The sequence below is a fragment of the Lynx canadensis genome, chromosome C2 (genome assembly GCF_007474595.2).
Source record: "Lynx canadensis isolate LIC74 chromosome C2, mLynCan4.pri.v2, whole genome shotgun sequence".
In the NCBI taxonomy this organism is placed as follows: domain Eukaryota; kingdom Metazoa; phylum Chordata; class Mammalia; order Carnivora; family Felidae; genus Lynx; species Lynx canadensis.
The window spans coordinates 7,052,014-7,068,214 of record NC_044311.2 but is presented as its reverse complement, the minus strand read 5'-3'; the positions used below and the strand labels follow the sequence as shown (position 1 = coordinate 7,068,214).

At 60.1% G+C, this 16,201-nt stretch overlaps 2 protein-coding genes across 2 annotated transcripts; both read left to right on the top strand.

Moving 5' to 3' along the window:
• The first annotated feature begins 6,355 nt into the window (after nucleotides 1-6,355).
• On the top strand, nucleotides 6,356-13,019 carry LOC115524003 (xin actin-binding repeat-containing protein 1-like). Its single transcript, XM_030330318.1, has 3 exons — nucleotides 6,356-6,409; nucleotides 9,215-12,539; nucleotides 12,955-13,019. Exons 2-3 carry the CDS (start codon nucleotides 9,216-9,218, stop codon nucleotides 12,961-12,963), a joined length of 3,333 nt encoding a protein of 1,110 aa, XP_030186178.1. The 5' UTR covers nucleotides 6,356-6,409; nucleotide 9,215; the 3' UTR covers nucleotides 12,964-13,019.
• Nucleotides 6,361-15,378, top strand: LOC115524004 (xin actin-binding repeat-containing protein 1-like). The gene is made up of 2 exons (XM_030330319.1): nucleotides 6,361-6,409; nucleotides 12,955-15,378. The coding sequence occupies exon 2, from the start codon at nucleotides 13,122-13,124 to the stop codon at nucleotides 14,691-14,693; it is 1,572 nt and encodes a 523-aa protein (XP_030186179.1). The 5' UTR covers nucleotides 6,361-6,409; nucleotides 12,955-13,121; the 3' UTR covers nucleotides 14,694-15,378.
• The last annotated feature ends 823 nt before the right edge of the window (nucleotides 15,379-16,201 follow it).

The window sequence follows — 16,201 nt, the reverse complement described above, 5'->3', positions numbered from 1 at the left end:
CCCCCAAGACCACTCTCCATTCCGCCATCCACCCTGCCCTCAACTCACACGGCACATGTCACGCCCATCCACACCTGTGTCTGTGCCCACTCTCTTCCCTCTGCCCGGAAGCCCTTCCCTCACCAGCCCATCCCCACTGTACAGACAGGAAAACTGAGGCTCAGAGAGCTGATACGACCTGTCCGAGGCCGTAGAGCTGGCAAGTGTGGAGCTGGGGTTCCAGAGGTGGGCTTTCTGAACCCACTCCTTCACTGCTCCGCGGAGCCCCGGCTCTCCCGCAAGCCTCTAGCTCCCCACGTGTGATTTGGGGGGTGATGAAAGACTGGGCTCTTCCTGCTGTCACTTCCCCTAACCGGGATTTCTGGAGGCTGAGATGCTCTGAGGCTCCCTGCTGACCTGAGCCGTACTGAGCACAGCTTCCTAGGACCCCCCCCCAGCCAGCCACACGGTGGAGAATGCTTAAGCCAGCCTCTGGGCGGACCCGGTGCCTCTTCCAAGTAGGCAGGCGTGGCCTCCCGCCCTCCCTCAAGTACTCCAGTTTGCCCTCGATTACTTTTCTATTCCTGTGAGGCCAAATATCGCAAACTTTGTAGGATAAGTGACACCCTTTATTAGCTCACAGTTCTGTAGCCAATACAGAAGTCCGGCACGGCAGAGTTGAGCTCTCTGCTCGGGGAATCGCAAGGCTGGAACGAGGCTGAGACTCGCCTGGACACTGAAGAAAACTCCTCTTCCAAGTTCATTCAAGACGGTGACAGAATTCGGCTCCCATAATTACTGGACTGAGGTCCCCATTTCCTTGCTGTCAGCCAGGAGGCTCTCTCAGTTCTTTAAGGCACCACATTCCTTCTCAGATGGTCCCTCCATTTGCAAGTCGGGGAAGGTGTGTCAAATGTCCCCTTGCCTGCAGTCAGCTGAAGAAAACTTTCCGCGAAGAAGAGCCTTCCCTGATTAGGTCAGGCCCACCCAGATGATCTCTTTATCATGATCTTAAGATCAACTGACTTGGGACTTTAATCACACATGCAAAATCCTTCACAGCAGTGCTTAGTGTGTAATGAATCCCAGGGGACAGGAATCTTGGGGGGCCATATTTATTATTTAATGTTTACTTTTGACACACAGAGAGAGCATGCATGAGTGGGGAGAGGGGTAGGGGCAAAGAAAGAGGGAAACAGAGGATCCGAAGTGGGCTCCACGCTGACAGCAGAGAGCCCCATGCAGGGCTCGAACCCACGAAGTGTGAGATCGTGGCCTGAGCCGAAGTCGGATGCTTCACCGACTGAGCCACCCAGGCTCACCATTCCATCTTTAGAATTCTGCGAACTAAGGGACGCCTGGGTGGCTCAGTCGGTGAAGCATCTGACTTTGGCTCAGGTCACGATCTCACAGCTCATGAGTTCGAGCCCCGCGTCCAGCTCTGTGCTGACAGCTCAGAGCCTGGAGCCTGCTTCGGATTCTGTGTCTCTGTCTCTCTGTCCCTCCCCCCCTCATGCTGCCTCTCTCTGTCTCTCAAAAATAAATAAATATTAAAGAATTCTACCAACTATATCCTATAAGACCTGCTCAAATTAATCTGTACTCAGCAGAGCTAGACGGTGCACAAATGGGTTATACTTGACCCCGTGATTTCGGGGACTCCTTTAACAACACCCCTCTCTCCACCCTGGGCTTAGTCAGATTTTCCCAGCTCCCTGACTACAATTAGGCCATATCTTGTCCAAAGTCAGCCTGTCCGCCCGCCCCCCCCCCGCCCTGTCCCCCATTCACCCTGGCCTCCCCCCAACTCCCATCGCCGACCCGCTGCCCCAAGCCGGACAGCTGTTGACCGCCCCTGAGGACCCTTCTCCTCACGGCCAAGTACACTGTGCTGTTCCCCACTAACTCAGTCAGCTCAGGCCGCCAGAACAAAATACCAGACTGAGTGGCTTACAGAACAGAAGTTAATTTTGTCACAGTTCCGGAGGCTGGGCATCCAAGATCCAGGCAATGGCCGGTTTGGTTTCTCCTGAGGCCTCTCTCCATGGCTTGCTTGCAGATGGCCATTTTCTCACTGTGCCCTCACCGGGCCTTTCCTCTGTGCTCGTGCATTTCTGGTGTCTCTTTCTCTTCTTACAGAGGACACTAGTCCTACTGGGTCAGGACCCTCATTGGCCTCATTTTACCTCAGTTACTTCTTTAAAGGTCCTGTCTCCGGGGCGCCTGGGTGGCGCAGTCGGTTGAGCGTCCGACTTCAGCCAGGTCGCGATCTCGCGGTCCGTGAGTTCGAGCCTCGCGTCGGGCTCTGGGCTGATGGCTCAGAGCCTGGAGCCTGTTTCCAATTCTGTGTCTCCCTCTCTCTCTGCCCCTCCCCCGTTCATGCTCTGTCTCTCTCTGTCCCAAAAATAAATAAACGTTGAAAAAAAAAATTTAGAAAAAAAAAAGGGGGCGCCTGGGTGGCGCAGTCGGTTAAGCGTCCGACTTCAGCCAGGTCACGATCTCGCGGTCCGTGAGTTCGAGCCCCGCGTCAGGCTCTGGGCTGATGGCTCGGAGCCTGGAGCCTGTTTCCGATTCTGTGTCTCCCTCTCTCTCTGCCCCTCCCCCGTTCATGCTCTGTCTCTCTCTGTCCCAAAAATAAATAAACGTTGAAAAAAAAAAAATTTAAAGGTCCTGTCTCCAAATACGGTCACATTCTGAGGTCTGGGGGTTAAGGCTTCAATAATGAATCTGAGGGGGACATCATGCAGCTTCTAACACCCCCCATCTCTTCCCGTCAAGTGCCTCCTTATTTGGGGGAGTCGGTTCACAGGCCGCCTCCTCCGTGAAGCCACCTGGGTACTCCCACTTGGAGTTTGCTTCTCCCTCCCTGGGCCCCTCAACACCAAGCCGGTACCTCTGCCCTCACCGGGTCCATTTCCCACCGCACTGTGGGTCCCATGACAGGTTCCGCGGCCAACGAGCTGCTGCGTCCTGGGAATGGTCCGGAACGAAGATCCCCAACTAAGACGCTAGGGTGCAGAGAACCGAGAGACCGTTCAGAGGTCACGTAAATAGGAAGCGACAAGCTGGCGATTTGATCCCAGCTGTGTGACACCAGATCCCACGCTCCCCAGACCACGCTCCGCTGCCTCTCACGCGGTAGCCGCATTCCTAGGGCAGGAGGGTGGCCACTCGCCCCTCAAGCCGGCCCTCCCCTGGGGCTGACCCCAGAGCAGAAAACCCCCGTTCTGGGTTCCGACGGTTTTATCAAGAGGCTGAGCGGACCTGTCTCCTGAAGTTCTGGAACAGCCACCCGGGGCTGCTCGGAGCCGTCCCTCGCACCACTGCGTGCTTCCCGGCTAGAGGGAGGCCACACCGCCAGCCGGTGCCTGGAAGGGCACTCGTCTTCAGACAGGGAGGACACACTGGGATCTGGGATCCGGAGAAGCTGGGGTGACAGGGATCCAGGGGAAAGCTTAATGAGCTTACTCATTTATTGAGTTTCTAGTGTGCCAGGCACTGCTCTAAATGCACTGTGTGTGTGTGTGTGTGCGCGCGCGCGCGTGAGAGAGAGAGAGAGAGAGAAATGTGTATATTCTTCACAGCAACGCTTCGAGGCCTGCACGATGATTATCCCCACCTTGTAAATGACGACACTGAGGAAGAGAAGGACAAGTAACTCGCCAAGCTCACACAGCTGGTGGGTGTCACGGGCAGGATTCGAACTCAGGCAGTCTGCCTTGTAATCATTCCTGGACGCCGCCCCTCCTGAAACTTGCCCCAAGTCTGCCACCAGCCGCTCATCTGAGCTCTGCCACCGCGTGCCAGCTCTGCAGGGAGACCATGAACTTCCGGCCAATCCCGCTTGGAGGGAGGGGCTGACGGAGGAGCAGCGCCCCCCCCCCCCCCCGCCCCGGAAGGAGGGACTGGCCCCTGAAAACAGCCTGCCCTCTCCACCCTCCCCGCGAGGCCCCTCCCCCTTGTGACGAAGATCAATTAATCAGCACAGACATTCAACCTCCGTGTATTTATTTATTTCCAGCCTCATTCCCCGGATGGTTTGAGGAAGGCGTGCAGTGTGGCCACCAAAGATGCTCTGATAAATCGTGACTTGATGGCCTTGTAACTGACACCTTGATGATGTGGCACTGTGGGATCATTACACATAGGGTGACCAGCTTGTGACGGTGTTCTTGGAGGCTCCCAGCTTTAAAACTGAAAGTTCTTGGGGTGCCTGGGTGGCTCAGTCGGGTAAGCGTCTGCCTTCAACTCAGCTCATGATCTTGTGGTTCGTGAGGTTGAGCCCTGCACCGGGCTGTCTGCTGTCAGCACAGAGCCTGCTTCAGATCCTCTGTCCCCCCTCTCTCTGCCCTTCCCCCGTTGTGTGCACACTCTCTCTCTCTCTCAAAAATAAAGAAACATTTTTTTAAAAAGTAAATAAGGGGCGCCTGGGTGGCGCAGTCGGTTAAGTGTCCGACTTCAGCCAGGTCACCATCTCGCGGTCCGGGAGTTCGAGCCCCGCGTCAGGCTCTGGGCTGACGGCTCAGAGCCTGGAGCCTGTTTCCAATTCTGTGTCTCCCTCTCTCTCAGCCCCTCCCCTGTTCATGCTCTGTCTCTCTCTGTCCCAAAAATAAATAAACGTTGAAAAAAAATTAAAAATAAATTAAAAATAAAAAGTAAATAAAATAAAACTGAAAGTCCTTTATTCTGGGAACCTCACAGAGACAGACCCTCATGACGCAGGACGCAGCGCACAAGCTCTCCATGCTAGACTCTGGATGTAGCTCGGAGCTTCCTAACAGCCAAGGCAAAGAGGGGAACATGCGCTGTTATGAGATTTTCAGTGTCGGTAGCAGTGCAAAAGAACTTTCCACAAGGATGTGTCCAGTATGTTTCTACAGAGCACTCAAAATGTGGCTCGTGTGATGGTGTAACTGGATTTTTAATTTTACTTCATTTCCCTCCATTTAAACATAAGCAAGAATCCCCTATGGCTAGTGGTGACTACATTGAAAAGCACGGTGTATTAGATAAGAACAAACCAGAGGCTCAGGAAAAGCCCGGGGAGCAGGCAGAGGGGTAGAAAAGGACAGGGGAGGCCAAAAGAGGGAGTGGATGTAAGAAAAGGGGTCCCCAGATGCCCCTCTCTCTGCCCCCAGGTTAGTGCAGCATGACTCACGCTGACACGGTGGAAAAAGTGAGCAGTGCCTGGATCGCTCCCTGGCACCAGAGGGCATCCAGGATGTCAGAAGGGAGACCTTTTCTGCCAGGTAACAGAATGCACCTGCACGGCCTTAGACCCAGAGCCTGGGCAAAAGGCTTCCTTCTTGTGTGCTCGGGATGGTCCCCCTGACACCCCTCACCTTCCTGGTCTAAATGTCAGGATCTCCGAACCCTGCTAAGCACCTCGGGTTCTGGAAGGCCAAGAAGAGGGAGGCATGACACCCCCTCCCACCCCACCCCCTCACCCCACTCCAGTCTGTCTGTGACTGGGAAGCTGATGACTCCAGGGTCAGAAATAACCCCACAGTCAGCTCGCCGTGTGCTACCCCTCCCTTTCCCCTCCGTTCCCAGAAAGTCTGGGCCCTGAGTCAGAGGGAAGAGCCCAAAAGTAAACAAGGACCCAGATAATCTGCTATGAAAACCACAGAACCATCCCGCGGAATTCTTTGATAATTCAGGGACACAGGGAAGAGTCGAAGCCTGGAAATTCAGATGTCTTTCCCCCAATCCAGCTGCACTCCGGACTGTGTAGACGGGTGCTGTGGGGCAGGAAGAGGAAGGAGAAGAGAGAGGAGATCCTTGGCACCGAGGGAATGGGGGAGAAGGAGAGCTGGGCTGACCCCTAGAAGTGTCCAGGCCAGGAGCAGAGGAGGAGAGGGCACAGGCCTGCCCGCAAGAGGCCTCCAGTCCCCTGCACAGTGGACACACACACATCAGCAGTGGTCAGAGGCCAGTGTGGAGCGGGGGGGGGGGGGGGCAGCACATGGGATTAGGGGCCGTCCAGGTGTCAGATGCCCCTCTTTATTCATTCCCTCAAAATAGTCTGGGACACCTGCACCCCGCCCCAGAGCTGAGTCACTGACCCCAGTCCTCAGATGCAATTTGAATGAATGAAGCTGTCCCTACTCTTCTTCCCCTCCCAGCAGAAAGGACATGTAACTGATTCCCTGGGATGGAAGGGGAACTTCCACAAGCCCTAAAAATAACTAAGCCACTTCATACTCTGAACTTAGCCTCTCTCCGCCCCCCCCCCGCCCCCACCCCCACCTGGCCCACCCCATCGCCAGCAAGATAAAGGCAGCGGCTAGGGCTGGCAGAGGACAGAGACCCGAGCCAGGGCAGTGAGACGGCATCGGACGAGGCCAGCAGAACAGGACCGGCCGTGAACAAGAAGCCGGACGGGAAAGACAGACCCCCAAGCACCCCCTCAGCCAAGTGGGATCTCCAGGTGAGTCTTTTCCCTGTGTTTCCATGGCAGGCTGGCTCTCTGGGCTGGGATCCCCTCTGGGATGGCTCTCAGGGTAGTGTATATCAGGGGTAGCTCTGGGCAGAGGAAGGAGGTCGTAGGTGAATTGGGGGGGGGGGGGGTTCTGATATAAAGATTCCATGAGGAAATTAAAGGAGAATTAGCATGAGCCCCATGGCCCGTCTCAGAGTGGCTGCCACAGGCCTGAGTCCCACAGAAGAGACAGGTTCTTACCAGTCTGGCATAATCCAGAAAGGCTTTCAGGAGGAGGTGGCCTGGAGTTGCGATTTTTAAAACACAGGTATGGAGCTCCTCAGGCTTCAGGGTTTCCTCTCAGGGGAGCCCCAGGCAGGCCCAAAGTCTGGAGGAAGGAGGGACCCAAGAGAGGTGAGAGGACATGGGGGCTGGAGGGTAGGAAGTAGGCCCAATTCCACCTAGTGAGGACAAACCCCATGCCCAGCTGTTGTGGGCGAAAGTCTTGGCATATCTGGCACCAGAATATCTTCCCAGGGCTGGCCTGAGCCCAGCTCCCCACATATCATGGCCTAAAGCCTGGGGTGGGAGGCCGACTTTGCCCCAGGCCACGGTCTTGCCCAGTAGGAAAGCCCTTGGGGCAGATCTGGGGACACAAGGGGGGGGAGACCAAATCTGAGTCTTCCCAGATGTTGAGGCCTGTGGAGGCGGCTGAGTCAAGGACAAGCAGACCTGAGAGAAAAGGTGGGGTCACCCTGAGAGGCTGGCCCAGCCCTAGGAGGCCAGGCTCTGGGGTTCAGGTCTGACCCTAAGTCTGATAGTCCGGTTCTGATTCCAACCACACCCCACGCCTGTCCCTGCCCTTTAGAAACTTAAGCCCCAGGAGTTTCAGTCCAGGCAGGGGCAGGGGTGAAAGGGCCAGGGGTCAGAAAACCTGCTTCAGATCTTGTCTTATGGAGCCCCTTGGAACAGCTCCTTCCTGTCTTTGGGCCTCAGTTTCCCCAGCTAAACAATGAGGGGGTTAGGTTCCTTGACCTCTGAGTGTCCTTAGTTCTGACATCCCTGGACCGATGATTCTAACAATTTGTAACCATAGCAGAGATTCTGCAGATTCCTGGGGTCGGCGGTGGGGCAGAATTGGTGACCTATACGTGCCATCTGCTCAGGCCGCACGGGTAGTGACAGGACAGGGAAGCATGGGTGGCCTTTTTTCCCATCAGAACTCAGAAACAAAAGGAACCACCCGGAGCGTGCCCCGAGACTCCGGCTACAGGTTTTGTTCGACGTTTCCCTCCTCGGGGCTCTGATGTCTGGTGGGCGTGCCGGATGGCTACCTCAGAAGGAGGGTGACAGGCAGGTCTCAGGCCACCACGTCTTCTGAGGCAGCCACGAAGAGGATGTCCTGCCCCCCCCCCCCCCCCGCTGCCTGTGTCCTTGCCCCTCCCCCCACCCCCAGGCCCCAGCCCTGGTCATCCTGCAGGCCAGGGGCCTGATATCCCCTCAGGAGGAGGGGGCAGGATCAGGGAGCCCCGGGCAGAGAAGATGAGGTGGGTGACGGAGCCCAGGGGCCCAGTGGCGAGCCTGAGCCTCCCGCCAGAGCCCAGGGCCATGCCGAGGCCAGGACCTCCGCTATATTTAGCACGAGCGTGGAGCTGAGCGGTGGGTCAGGGGCAGCGGGAGGGGGGACGTGCTTCTCATTCTTTCCCTACTGGCCTATGAGGACTGTCAGTACACCTGTCACAAGACAGATAAGACACACAGAGGACAGAGACCAGAGAAGGGCTGGAGGGGTGGGAGGCCGTGGGGAGGGGGGGCGGCGCTAGGGGGAAACAGTGCCTTGGGGGAAGCTGACTGATGTGAAAGGGGGAGAAAGAGAAGTACAGGAGTTTGGGGCCGGCTGTGTGCAGCTGGGGAAGAGTCTGCGTGAGCAAGGGCAGGCTGTCTCTGCAGTTAGCCCTCAGTCCGCTGCCCTCCCTCCCTGTGGGTGTCACCCCCATGCTCTCCTGGGGGTGCCTGTGGGGGAACAGAGGGACCACAGCCAGGAAGACAGCTTCGCGCCCCCTCCCCTCCTATTTCTTGGGAGCTAGGCCCCCAAAAGGGTCTAGGAGCACCGAACTCATTAGCAAAGCTCTGACTGTCTCTATGCCTCAGTTTCCTCGTCTTTGATTGTGAGTGGCTGGGCTAGAAGACCCTCGAGATTGAGGTCCCCCTAAGCTCAGACCTTCTGAGTCTCGGGGTATGGCACACAAAGCCCTTACCTGGCAGGCCCCAGGCCCCAGGTGGGGCCTGGAAGGGCCGGAGCGTGAATGGAGAGCCAAGAGGTTAAAGGCTGGGCAGGGCTCCCGTGAGAGTGGCGACTGCGCCCTCTGGTGTTGTGAAAGGGAATTTCTTCTCCCTGGAAAGGAGTCCCCAGTTTAGGGACCTGCCTGCCTCTCCCGGACTGGGACCCTGTAGGTCAGGATTCACCTGGCAGCTCACGGGGGAAAACCGGACTAGGGTAAAGGAAGGCGAGGAGGGGGCGTGTCCAGTTTGCATCCCTTACAGGGCTACAGGACAAGAGTTTCACGGCCACTAGGGCCCCGCCTGCTTCCTAGCAGCCCGGGTAATTCTGGGAAAGCAGAAGCTTTGCCCGAAGTTCAAGCCTTGTCACACGCCAGCCGTGCAGGGGGTGGGGCGATACCCCGGTGAGGTCTGGAGAGGAGGGGGGTCCCTAAACACGGGTCAGCGCAGGACTGCTCTGCCCCTTGGCCCCGCCCACTGTGACTTCTCCCGGCTCCCGGCCCTTTCCTCATCTCTGCCCCTTCTCCTCCGAAGGATGGTCAAAGCCCAGACGCAGGCAGCCCCCACGCCGGCCACTCCGATGGCAGCTGCAGAAGACCTGCCCCTCCCCGCACCCCCAGGCCTGGAAGATCTGCCGCCACCGCCCCCCAAGGAGTCCTTCTCCAAGTTCCACCAGCAGAGGCAAGCCAGCGAGCTCCGCCGCCTCTACAGGCACATCCACCCCGAGCTCCGCAAGAATCTGGCCGAGGCTGTGGCTGAGGACCTGGCCGAGGTCCTGGACTCTGAGGAGCCCACCGAGGGTGATGTCCAGTGCATGCGCTGGATCTTCGAGAACTGGCGGCTGGATGCCATCGGGGACCGCGAGAGGCCGCCTGCCAGGGAGCCCGTGTCGGGCGGGGACGTCCAGGGTACCTCCCGCAAATTTGAGGAAGGCTCCTTTGCCAACAGCACAGACCGGGAGCCTGCAGGACCCCCGCCATCCGGAGGGGACGTTCGTGCGGCCCGCCGGCTGTTTGAGACAAAGCCGCTGGATGAGCTGACCGGCCAGGCCGAGGCGCTGGAGGCCCCGGTGAGGGAGCCCGAAGCCAGCGGGGATGTCCAGGGTACCAGGATGCTCTTTGAGACGCGGCCGCTGGACCGCCTGGGCTCCCGCCCCTCCATCCAGGAGCAGAGCCCCCTGGAGCTGCGCTCAGAGATCCAGGAGCTGAAGGGCGATGTGAAAAAGACAGTGAAGCTGTTCCAGACAGAGCCACTGTGTGCCATCCGGGACGCCGAGGGTGCCATCCACGAGGTCAAGGCTGCGTGCCGGGAGGAGATCCAAAGCAACGCGGTGAGGTCTGCCCGCTGGCTCTTCGAAACGCAGCCTCTGGACGCCATCAACAGGGACCCCAGCCGGGTGCGGGTGATCCGGGGGATCTCCCTAGAGGAGGGGGCCCGGCCGGACGTCAGCGCAACCCGCTGGATCTTTGAGACACAACCCCTGGACGCCATTCGGGAGATCTTGGTGGACGAGAAAGACTTCCAGGCGTCCCCAGACCTTATGCCTCCTGGTCCAGACGTCCAGCAACAGAAGCATTTGTTTGAGACCCGAGCATTAGACACTCTCAAGGGGGACGAGGAGTCTGGGGCACAGCTCCCACCCAAAGAGGAAGTAGTCCCTGGCGATGTCCGCTCTACCCTGTGGCTATTTGAGATGAAGCCCCTGGACACTCCTAGAGACAAGGTCCAAGTGGGTCACCTGCAGCGAGTGGGTTCCCGGGAGCAGGAAGGGCTCACGTCTGAGCATCTGTACAGTGATGGCTCCTCAGCTCTGTCCCTCTCTCAGAGTGCTCCCCAGAGGGATGGCGTGAAGGGGGACGTGAAGGCCTTCAAGAACCTTTTTGAGACCCTTCCCCTGGACAGCATTGGGCAAGGTGAGACTTCGGCCCATAGGAATGTGAGCCGAGCCGAAGGAATGGATTCTGCTGGGCAGTCCCAGGACGTGGGGTCCCCGGTGTATGCCATGCAGGATGGCAAAGGCCACCTCCATGCCCTGACCTCTGTCAGCAGAGAGCAGATAGTTGGAGGCGACGTGCAGGGCTACAGGTGGATGTTTGAGACACGGCCCCTGGACCAGCTAGGCGGAAGCCCCAGGACCGTGGACGTGGTGCGGGGTATCACCCGGCAGGAAGTGGTGGCCGGAGATGTAGGCACGGCCCGGTGGCTCTTTGAGACCCAGCCCCTGGAGGTCATCCACCAGCGGGAACGGGAAGAACGCCAGGAAGAAGAAGGAAAGAGTCAGGCAGGTCCCCGGCCTGAGGCACTCCCAAAAGGTGATGTGCGGACCATCCGGTGGTTGTTTGAGACCTGCCCGATGAGTGAGTTGGCAGAGAAGCAGGGGTCAGAGGTCACAGACCCCACAACGGAGGCCGAGGCTCGGTCCTGCACCTGGATGTTTGCACCCCAACCCCTGGACAGGCCAGAAGGCTCCAGGGAGCGGCACCTGCAGGTCAGCCAGATGCAGGCTGGGGCCGGACAGACAGACGGGCATGTCTTTGAAACGGAGCCTCTGCAGGCCTCGGGCCGTCCCTGTGGAAGAGGGCCTGTGCGCTACTGCAGCCGCGTGGAGATCCCTTCGGGGCAAGTGTCTCGGCAGAAGGAGGTCTTCCAGGCCCTGGAGGCAGGCAAGGGGGAAGACCAGGGGCCCAGAGTACTCCCCGAGCCCATCCCTGCGGGCTCTGTGCACAAGTTCACCTGGCTCTTTGAGAACTGTCCCATGGGCTCCCTGGCGGCCGAGAGCGTCCGAGGGGGCAACCTCCAGGAGGAGCAGCCCACGGGCCCCTCGGGCAACAAGGCGCTGGAGAGGCAGGAGACTGCGGCCGAGGGCACCCTGAGGGCTCTGCACACTGTGCCTGGCATCCTGCACCATGGAGGCATCCTCATGGAGGCCCGGGGGCCAGGGGAGCTCTGCCTGGCCAGGTACGTGCTCCCAGGCCCAGGGCAGGGGGCACCCCACGTCCGGAAGGAGGAGCTGGTGTCTGGCGAGCTTCCCAGGATTGTGCGCCAGGTGCTGCGCCGGCCAGATGTGGACCAGCGGGGGCTGCTCGTTCAGGAGGACCCGGCGGGCCAGCTCCATCTGAGGCCACTGAGGCTGCCAGCTCCGGGCGGCAGCGGGGATGTCGAAGACGCGGATCCCGAGTTCCAGCAGCTGCTGGCTTGTGGCCTGGGGGCCTCAGTCGCGAGGACCGGGCTGGTGATGCAGGAGACGGAGCAGGGGCTGGTCTCGCTGACCGCCTACTCCCTGCAGCCCCGGCTGACCGGCAGGGCCCCTGAGAGGGGCAGCGTGCAGCTGCTGGCCAGCTGCATCGACAAAGGAGACCTAAGCGGCCTGCACAGTCTGCGGTGGGAACCACCAGCTGATCCAGGTTCCGTGCCCACCAGCGAGGGGGCCCAGAAGCCGCCCCCAGCTGAGAACATCATCCACGTGCCCCCTCTGGACCCCAGCATGGCGATGGGGCATCTGAGGGGCCCGGGGAAGGCGGTCCCTCTGGCTGGGGAAGGGAAGCGGGAAGATAGCCGCACCGGACACAAAGGGATGGCAGCTGCGGGCGAGTCGGAAGGAACCACAGCTAGGCCCCCGGGGCCTGGCACCCCAGACCTCCGGGCCGCCATGCAGAATCTGCCGGTGGCCACCGCCGAGGCCCAAAGCCTGCACCGGCACGTTCTGAGCAAGCACAAGCAAGCCTCCACCCCTGGAGCCACCTCCGCACCCTGTCAGGATGGTCAGCGGCAGGCATCGGCTGCGGCCACCGTGGCTGCCCAGGGCAACGCTGGGCCTAAGGCTGGAGGTGACCCCAGGATCCCAGCAGCCCCCAGAAAGGTCAGTGGGGAACAGGAAGCACTGCCCGGAGGGCTGCCGGGGGGGTGGGTGACTATTCAGGATGGCGTCTACACCGCTCACCCCGTGAGGACCTTTGACCCGTCAAAGGGTGTCCAGCCTTCCGAAAGAGAGCTCCCACAGAGGGGCGGGGACGCTGCCCCCTGGGCCCAGGCTCCAAGCCCACTCCAGGAAGGGCCAAGGCTGAGTCGGGGGCCTGGGTGGGAGGAGCCTGGGGGCTGCACGCAGACGGCCTGGGGATCTCCAGAGAAGGCAATGGCAAGAGTCGGCCCAGGGGGCCTCCAAGCTGCAAAGGGTGCCTCTTCAGCCCACCGCACTCTGGCCTCTGGGCCTCGGCCTGCAGGTGCCAGCCTGCACTCCCATAATGCCTCTGTTCCTCCTCCTCCTCTTCTCTCAGCTGCTGTGACAGGACCCGACTTTGCAGCCCAAGCCCGCCGCGATGAGGACTCTATCCAGCAGGACTCCGAGGCCCTGAGCGCCCCCCTTCTCCACTCCCACAGCAGCCCCGCCAGCCAGAGAAGCCCTGGGGACGCACAGACAAAGACCCCAAACCCGGAGCCCAAGATGCCCCCGAGGAAGAAACCTCGGCTGCCTCCCAAGCCCGCACACCTAAGCCAGATCCCCCCTCCCCAGTGGCTGCCCAAGCCCTCAGCTCTGTCTCCCAGCTCCTCCAGAGAAGCCGGGCGAGGAGACCACAAGCCAGGTGAGAGAGACGCAGCCGTCGGCGGGCCAGCCCACGGCCCCACCACCGCCAGCCAGGGATGCACGCCTCCGGCTTGCTGCTCCAGAGAACAGAGCCGGCCCAGCCCCCAACACGGCCCCGGCGCCCCGGCTTCCAGATCCACCGAGAGCCAGGCTGCAGGCAGCAACGCCCAGAGCGCCGAGCCCCGCAAGCTCTCGGCTCTCCACGGTCACCCCACCTCACCGCTGCAGGGTCCCAGCCCCCCAGGAGAGAGGCCCGAGGCAGATTCCCAGCAAGGGGCCTCTGAGAACGCGGGGCTTCTGCAGGGAAGCCAGCAAGAGCTCCAGGGTCTCCTGAGCCAGGTGCAAGCCCTGGAGAAGGAGGCGGCGAGCAGTGTGGACGTGCGGGCGCTGAGGAGGCTCTTTGAAACCGTGCCCCAGCTGGGAGTGGCTCCTCAGGCTCGTGCTGCCCCCCGAAAGCCTGAGGCCTCAGTGGTGCAGGCCTTTGGGGAACTGACAAAGGTCGGCGCGGAGGTGGCCCGGCTGAGGGAACAGACCCTGGCCAGGCTGCTGGACATTGAGGAGGCTATACACAAGGCCCTGAGCTCCATGTCTGGCCTCCAGCCTGAGACAAACACCAAGGGCCAGTCCCAAGGACCCCTGAAGGACCACGGTGCCCGCAAGATCGGTAACACGGACAGGAGGAAAGCCGGACCTAACTGCTCAGGCCAGGAGGTCAGAGGGCAGACTGCAGTCAAGAACCAAACCCAGGATGCATGCCCAAACCCAGATGCTCCGGACTCTGAGGTCCAGAGTCAGGCCAAGGTCAGAAATCACGCAGAGGCCGGGGGTCAATCAGCCCCAGTGGTTCCTTCCCCCAGGGGGCCAGAGACATTGAGAGAAGACTCGGGCCTCCCTGGGGTCTTCCCTTCCAGCAGAGATTCATCTTGCTCCCCGACCTTTATCTCCATTGAGTCAGCCACAAGGAAGCTTCCAGAGGCTCCCAGCCCCAGGGGCACTCACCTGGCACAGGATGTGGGCCAGGCCCAGCTCCACCAGAAGGGTTTCCAAGACAAGGCTGGAAAGAAGGAGGTCACCCCGTGCTCTGGGCAGCCGGAGCCCGCCCCTGCCTCCTTAGGAAGCCCCCTGCCCGCTGGGCAGAGAAGCATTGTGGAGCTTCAGACCGGAGCGGGCGGCCCCCAGTGCTATGGAGCCACAAGAACGGCTACCCAGCAGTACGAAGGGGTGGACCAGTGCAGGAACCCAGCCCTCCAGCCCTCCACCAGGGTCACGGGGGAGGCAGAGCTGCCCAGGGCCCCAGGACCCCACCTCGAGCTCCACGCTTCCCCCTTGCTCCGGCAGTTTCTGCACAGCCCAGCCAGGCTCAGCGGGGGCCTGGCAGAGGCTGGCAGGGTGCGTGCTCCCTGCGGCCACTCCCAGCCCGAAGCCCAGTGAGCCCCTGAGCCTCCACCATAGCCTCCGACCCGCACTGGGGGGCTTCCCTCCGGGGCCCCAGGACCGAGGCGGGTGCCAACCTCCTTGCACACCTGAGGCAGGACCGAGAAGAAAGGGCATCTTCGGAGACCTGTGGGAGGTTTTCCGTTTCCTCAGCTCCATCAGTAGGCCCAATTCTTGCAAAGGGAAGAAAGGTTGGGAAGAGGCCCGCCAAGCGGCACGGACATGGGAGTGGCACGGGGGCCGGTCGCTGCTTCTGGAGGACGGAACATGGACAGACGCACCTGCTTCTCCCACAGGCCCGCCCGTCCGCATGAGTCTGCAGGCCTGACACGGAGCCCCTGAGTGATCCTCCCCCCTCGGCCGTTCTTTCTTTTATTAGGAGCCAAAATGTTCTCAGCCCTCTGCTCCTTGATTCTTGGACAAGACAGGGCCAGCTGGGCAACAGGACCGGTTGCTGTTCAGGATTGGCCTGAGGGCTCCAGAAGGGCCCTGTTGCAGCCCTCTGGTCACTATCTCCCTCAGTCAGCGGCTCATCCCGGCAGCCCAAAGATCACACACAAGAGGCTCAGCAATCAGCCGCGTCCGTAAAACCAAATGTACTGCCTCTCTGCCCCCACCACCCTTCACTCTGTACCCCAGACGGAAACGATACAGTCGGAATAAACGCAAGTTTTATTCTGTCGCCTGCGTGCGTCCATCTGACGGTTTGCGCGTCTGCCCCGGAGTCTGGGTTCCCGCCGCGGGGGGAAAACAGCCACGACCTCCGCATGCCCCATTTTCCTGGCAATAGCAGGGTTGGAAGGCTCTGAAAAGCCACCCCTTCTTCCACCATCTTGGCTGGGAAACAGAGGCCCCGCACACTGGCTCCCCTCCCCCCTTCCCCAGCCCATACAGACACTGCTTCCCCTCTACCTCTGATCTTTCTCGGACATCATCCTCGAGTGGAATCTGACCAGAATCCTGCTCCAGAGTGGGAAAGCAGCCCGGTCAGGCCTGGGAAGGAGGGAGGGTCTCACCGCAGGAGAACTCGAGCGGCCAAGATGGCTGGGCCCTCTCCCCTGCTCAGACCAGGTGCTGTGTGCAGAGCAGGGGCTCCTGGGAAGGGGAGTGCCTGGAGATTGGCCTGGAAAACCAGAATGGCTTAGTGCAGGGCCCTTTGTGCTCTTTCAAAAAGTACTGAGCACCTGTTGCACTCAGGTGAGGTCTCATGGGGTCATGCTCGCAGGGAACTGACCCTGTAGAATGAGGAGACAGAGAGACCACGAATAGACAGGAAAAACCCGATCAGGAGTAAGGGCAATGCACCTGACTAGGCCACTCTCCCACTCTAGGGGAGGAGTCTTAAAATATGGTGATGTGACAATAACAGGTGATTGCCTTAGAGGACGTGGCCAAGGTAAACCTCTCTAAGGGGGAAAAACTCACCTAGGATCTAAATAACAAAGAGTCACATATGTGAAAATCCAGGGGAGGTGCACGCTAGGCAGAGGGAAGAGCACACACAA

What these genes read in the sequence shown, in the direction of transcription:
- LOC115524003 (XM_030330318.1), top strand. Translation starts at nt 9,216, where the DNA reads ATGGTCAAAGCCCAGACGCAGGCAGCCCCCACGCCGGCCACTCCGATG.
- LOC115524004 (XM_030330319.1), top strand. Translation starts at nt 13,122, where the DNA reads ATGCCCCCGAGGAAGAAACCTCGGCTGCCTCCCAAGCCCGCACACCTA.